Here is a 6,223-nt window from a genome sequence, read left to right as displayed (position 1 = left end):
GTTACCGTTACAGTTACCAAAGAAAAGAGTAACGCAGTTACTAGTAAAGTTATCAAAAAAGTAACTTGTAACTGTAACTTCGTTACAAGTAACGAGTTACTTCCATTCCCTGGAAATAAGTACTCAAATTAGTATTAGGTATTAAACTTAATTCCTGCCGTTTTTCGTCTCCAAAATTGATTCGTTTTGAAGGAAATACCTTAATCAAAGTATTATTAATAAAGTATTATTAATTAGTAATAAAGTAGAAAATGGAGGAAATTACTTTGATTAAGGTATTCATTCATCTTCCCTTCGGAACAAATCAATTTTGGAGACGAAAAACGGCAGGAATTAAGTTTAACACCTAATAGTAAACATATATATTAGGTCAAATATATTTTCATATAATTTTTGAAATTATTCGTACGTGTAATTTTCAAGCAAAGCTGTAGGAAAAACTGATTCGCTTTTCAATAAGCAAATAAAAAATTATTTTATAATTACACAACATATGAAGGCTTTTAATTGTGCACTACAAAATTATATTGGTATCATCTTTATTTATATTATTAGTAATTTCGTTTTCAAAATTTTGTTCATTAACAGATTTTTAAATGCGGATGCGACAGTTAAGGCTGCCGTCACATACAGCCCGCAATCCGTAATCCGCACCGGATGTCTGCAAAAGTTGGGTTGCGTCCGTAACGTTATGTTACTAGGGATTGCGTTCGTAACGTTACTTGTATTTTATCTCCTTATGTCCCATGGAACCGTAATTCCGTAAAAGTTACCAATTTTTACTAGCTTTTTACTAGTAATGCGTTTTCTAATTTTATCTATTTGACTAAATTTTACGGTTTAAGTAAAGTTTTTGTTATAATTAAGATATATTCTGCACTTTTCTTATGAAATAAATTAAAAATAATCAATATAAACTGTTAAATAAAAAATATTACCATTTTACGTCCGCATTTTGCGGCTCCATGGGACATAAGGAGCATGTAAGCACGCAACGCAATTGCAGTCCGACTTCAAACAAAAACAAACACGTATCATAACCTACTTTTAATTAATTTTGAAATTAGAAGTGCATAATTGATCTTCGATTTATGTTATTAGTAATGATTCAAATGTTAAAAAATTTATTGACTTCTCCATTTAATCAAAGAAAATTAACCTACAACAGAGTGATTCGCATGTTTCCAATTTATTTGAAATTGAAGAGACTAGAAAGTGTCAAAAAAAAGCGCAAATACTGGGTGCGACCGATATTTCTATTGGAAAGAAGACGATTGCAGGGAGCAAGCGACAACTTGGTACTAGAAATGCAATTGAATGATCCAATTAAGTATTTGAATTACTTTAGAATGTCATCTGAAACATTTCAAAGACTGTTAGCATTAGTTGGACCAAGTATTACAAAACAGGAATGTATCAGGTATCTAATATCTCCTCGTACTCGATTGGAAGTCACTTTACGCTATTTGGCATCTGGAGACAGTATGTCATCAATTTCATATGCATTTAGAATCGGTCATAATACAGTATCCAAAATAATAGCAGAAACATGCGATCAAATTTGGACCATCTTGAAAGAAGAAATATTTTTGCAACCTAATAAAACTAATTGGCAGACAATCGCTGAAAAATTTAACGAACAGTGGAACTTTCCACATTGCATTGGAGCAATAGACGGCAAACACATTGTGATACAGGTAAAAAAATGATATGTCTCCTTTAATACATTATACATATATATGCAGAACATTTATGAAACTTAATATATGTTGGTTTCATTTCAAATAACATACAATATCCTTCAAACATTCTAACAATATTATAAGAATATTTCATTCTTTATGAGATATAATCAATGTAATTTACATCAAAATCTGACTCTATACTAATGCTAGGATATGAGTGAGTTGTATTGAAAAACTAAAGGGTAAAATTCTATAGCAAAATGAATTATATTGAAATAAAACATTTTCTTACAATATTTCATTGTGATATTAACACGTGTAATATATTTCACTAATAAAAGTACTTAAAGGAAAGTTCTATAACGGAATGCTTTCTCTCTTATAATTTTGTATCTGTGAATTATAGTTTTAATGAATTATACAGTTTCTATGAAAAAAATATAGTTTTATGAATTTTATCTTCGAACTTTTTCTTTTGTGATAGATCTACAAGTATAATATATATTATATATATTTTTTTACAAAATGTTATTATAGTAGAACATTCATTGGCCAAATATGTAAAACATTTATTTTTACTCCTATTGCTTATAATTTTAGGCACCACCTAATAGTGGCTCTTACTTTTACAACTACAAAGGTAACCGTAGCATCAACTTGCTAGCCATTAGTGACGCTAAGTATCGCTTCACAATTGTAGATATCGGAGCTCCTGGAAGGCAAAGTGATTCAGGAGTTCTCACTAACAGTGGGCTGCTGAATCTACTGGAAGATAACAAATTAAAAATACCGTCAGCTTCACAGCTCAATGGCAGTAACAAAGAATTTCCTTTCGTCTTTGTTGCAGACGAAGCGTTTCCACTCAGAACTTATATGATGAGGCCATATCCTCGAAGTGGAAATTTGAATATAAGAAAGAAAATTTTTAATTATAGACTTAGTCGCGCGAGAAGAGTCGTTGAGAGTGCGTTCGGAATATTAGCTGTACGTTGGAGAATTTTTCATAGACCGATTATTGCATGTACGTCAACTGTCCAAAAAATTGTCCAAGCTTCAATAGCTTTGCATAATTTTATTATTATTTCGGAAGAACATCTGCCATTGCAAGAAAGACGCTACCAAACTCTTAGTACTACAGATCGTAATCTAATTTCTACGGGATTAATAAATATTAATAAAATAAACAGAAATCGAAAAATTGAAGCAGTTAGAGTGCGAGACGCATACGCGTCATATTTCGAAGATGTGAATCCATTATCATGGCAGTGGGATAAAGTACTCGCAAATGATTTTTAATCTCTATCTAAATTATAAGTTGACCCATATTACGATTAAATATTATATTATGATTATGTTTTTTAATATTTGACTTCTTAATTGCTTTTATGTGACTTAATTGCTAAATAATAGGCGATGATAAAACTGTAATACTAAGTTATTAGATACTAATTATTACATGAAATAATAATTGTAAAAATTATTATTATATAAAATAATTGTAAAAATTTTAATTGTATCATTTGTGTTGTCCAATATTGTTCTTCATGTAGTAAACTATTAGATCATAATAAAAATACGAATATATAAAGGTACAATATAGTTTATTTAAAAATATGAATGTATCACAAACTTTTTAATTTAATGTTATATAATATTTTTTAATATAATCATCAACATGTGTGCTAATAAACCTTACAAACTTACAAACTTACTTTATTATTACTCTTTAATGACAGATGTCTAAAATTCGAGAAAAATATGACACCAAGTAAATGCAAAATTGCATTTACTTCATGTCATTTGCTGGATTCACACTGCATCCGATTTTCGTCGTACGACGACTCTGCAACCAATCAGAAAAATCGTGTCATCAATACGAAGCAAAATTTTGTTTTCTGATTGGTTGCAGAGTCATCGTACGACGAAAATCGGATGTAGTGTGAATTCAACAATATTTCTATTATTGCATTATGCTATACTTCTTTTATTGTATCTCAAATTCTGTACTCTTTTCTACTTCGATTGCCCGAGTGAGAAACTCCATTTGTAAATCTCGACGTTTATTATACTGCAAACGCCGTAGAATATCTCCTAACATATCGCAAAAGTTGTGTACTGGATCCTGAATTGGCTGGGACTCCTTGAGATATGACATAAAGTCAGTTTCAATTTGTTCAATTCCTTCATTGTCTATTAAAGAAAAAAAAAAATTTAATGAATTCACAACTGTACTTTTTGTAAAAATACTTTCAGTGTGAACCGTAATTTTTAGACAAAATAGTTTTAAAACTAATTTCCGGATGGAGAATATATATATGTATATATATATATATATATGTACATGATCGTTTCGAAACTTGCGATTTGCGGCTAACGGAACTATTCGTGAAACTATCCGTAGAACTACCTGGTCGGACATTGCTGTCATTGCTTTTCGGTGATTGGAGCCTTGTTATTGTTTCAATGTCATGTACAGAAACATTTGATGAGTTTGAATTGTCCAGCAAATCTATCGGTAGAGAGCTCACCGTTCTACAAAATCATCAGATTTTATGTTATTATTAATCACATTTTGAAGTCGAAAAGATAGAAACCGAAATTTATTATGTTAGATATCCGCTTTTGCCAATAAGAAGGTTAAAATTTTAATTAAAACGAGTCGAAATGGTTAACTTCAAAAAATTAAAAAAGTTAACGAGTAGTTACCAATAAAATAACGAAATTAAGTTAAAAGTTAAGAGTATAAAATGTAACTATAGCGTTTTTCAATGGCAGAACTAGTGCGCACTCAGTGCACTTTAATGTTGTACACAAATCGTTGTAGAGATATAAGTTTAATAAAAATGTAGAAATGAGTTAAATCGCGAAATCTTTAATACATTTTATTTGATAAAATATACAGTAGGCATTTTATCAGTTGAAATATCTCATTTTAATTCAGGTTAGAGTATTATAACGGCTTTAATGTGCATTAAATGCGCACTAGCTTTGTAAGTGAAAAACGCTATAAATAAAGTTATAATTATTTAACTTTTTAAACTTAATTTTTTAACTTTAACCTAATTTTTAATTTTTTAACTAGGCATTACCCAGCTTTATTAACGGATAAAATTGTAAAAATTATTAAAAAGTAAAGTACACTTAAAAAAGTACAATTTGTTTGGGTGAGAAATTTGCAAAGCTTACTAGCAACTAAAATTGTTTAAAATTTGTACGACTATATTTTTACAATTTTAAAATAATTCTTTTGCAAAAACTTCAGCTTCATTTAATAATTTCCATAAAATAAAAATACTTACGGTCTATTCTGGATAACAGTTTCTAAAAACTGCATTCTGTTATAAAAGCGGAAACTGCTTTTAACAGGGCGACCATCTTCTGCACTTGATTCGCTCCGAACATAGCTCTTCATCAATTTTTTAGATTTTGTGTAATTATCTCTCAAATATCCCCATCTTTTTTTACACTCTACGGAACTCTTGACACCTGCAATTTTAACATAATTAAAAATAATTTTATTATAATCTAAGGAGCCTATTCTGTAACTCTTAACAATTGTAATGATATTATTATATTATTGTTGCACAACTTTTTTACTATATACAAAATCTTGACAAAGACAATATAACGATATCCCTACATAAAAAAATAACGATTCATTTGCACCATCACTTAGCACACATACCACCTATTATGTTGGAAACCTCTGTCCACAAGGCATCGGTTTTTATTTTTGATCGATTTTTATACCCTTAGTGAATGGTCCCACAAAGGTCTTTTCTGCTCGACAGCCTCAATAAGCAATTCGTCAATTGCATCTGCCGATGTCAAGCCACTGTTTGTAGTGTCGACAATTTTTGTAGCACTGCTGCTGCTGCTCTGCTGCTGTTGTTTTGACGATTTTTGAAGTTCTGCTTGCTGCTTCTCCGTTGTCTCTACAGTATCTGTAAAATAATCATATTTCAATAATTGTAATAGTATTCTTGACATGTACATACAATTACTTTCAATCATATCTTATAAAAATATTTAAGAAATATGACATTGTGTATGTGTAATATGTGATATTAGTGAAATGTTGCTGAAAGGTTAAATGACTATATCAAACTACGTTCTAATATATTATACATTTTGAAAACATTGTATAACATACTCATTGTATAACATACTCATTGTGACAACGTTGTTATCGTCGACAGCAATAATATCCACTTTGTCATCATACGTTGCAAAACATTTATGACGCTGAAGCTAGCCCCCTATTCTGGCCACCTATTCGCTCGCGCGCGGCGAAACCCAGGAACGAATTGCGCTCGGGGCCCCGCTTTCAGATATCGAAAAACAAATGAATAAAAATCACGGAAATCAATAAAACATTACTTCAAATGTAATTTCAAACGCAGGAAAGACGAAGATAGACAATAATTATCACAGAATTGCGCGCTGTAAATATATTACTAAATAATATCCAATTCATGAAAACTATGCACACGACCGATTAATTTGTTGAAATAATTGTTAAACTCGAGAGAGGGCCG

At 30.4% G+C, this 6,223-nt stretch overlaps 2 protein-coding genes across 2 annotated transcripts; one reads left to right on the top strand and one right to left on the bottom strand.

Annotated features, from left to right (window-relative positions):
* The first annotated feature begins 965 nt into the window (after positions 1-965).
* On the top strand, positions 966-2,614 carry LOC108759686 (uncharacterized). The gene is made up of 4 exons (XM_018505242.1): positions 966-983; positions 1,206-1,697; positions 2,286-2,476; positions 2,533-2,614. Exons 1-4 carry the CDS (start codon positions 966-968, stop codon positions 2,612-2,614), a joined length of 783 nt encoding a protein of 260 aa, XP_018360744.1.
* Positions 2,615-3,669: 1,055 nt separating this feature from the next.
* LOC108759685 (uncharacterized) lies at positions 3,670-5,477 on the bottom strand. Its single transcript, XM_018505241.1, has 4 exons — positions 5,371-5,477; positions 4,985-5,171; positions 4,093-4,217; positions 3,670-3,875 (listed from the first exon to the last, which is right to left on the bottom strand). Exons 2-4 carry the CDS (start codon positions 5,095-5,097, stop codon positions 3,670-3,672), a joined length of 444 nt encoding a protein of 147 aa, XP_018360743.1. The 5' UTR covers positions 5,098-5,171; positions 5,371-5,477.
* Positions 5,478-6,223: the final 746 nt, after the last annotated feature.

Source organism: Trachymyrmex cornetzi, unplaced genomic scaffold (assembly GCF_001594075.2).
Source record: "Trachymyrmex cornetzi isolate Tcor2-1 unplaced genomic scaffold, Tcor1.1 scaffold2024, whole genome shotgun sequence".
Taxonomy (NCBI): domain Eukaryota; kingdom Metazoa; phylum Arthropoda; class Insecta; order Hymenoptera; family Formicidae; genus Trachymyrmex; species Trachymyrmex cornetzi.
Note: the sequence above shows the minus strand (reverse complement) of the source record. Positions and strands in the feature narration are given on the sequence as shown.

Bases quoted from the DNA above. Each gene is read 5' to 3' on its own strand.
- LOC108759686 (XM_018505242.1), top strand. The intron at 1,698-2,285 runs GTAAAAAAATGA...TTATAATTTTAG, and splicing joins GCAAACACATTGTGATACAG to GCACCACCTAATAGTGGCTC. The intron at 2,477-2,532 runs GTCAGCTTCACA...TCTTTGTTGCAG, and splicing joins GATAACAAATTAAAAATACC to ACGAAGCGTTTCCACTCAGA.
- LOC108759685 (XM_018505241.1), bottom strand. From the start codon at position 5,097: ATGAAGAGCTATGTTCGGAGCGAATCAAGTGCAGAAGATGGTCGCCCT. The intron at 4,218-4,984 runs GTAAGTATTTTT...ATGATTTTGTAG, and splicing joins ACTGTTATCCAGAATAGACC to AACGGTGAGCTCTCTACCGA. The intron at 3,876-4,092 runs GTAGTTCTACGG...TTTCTTTAATAG, and splicing joins TGACAGCAATGTCCGACCAG to ACAATGAAGGAATTGAACAA.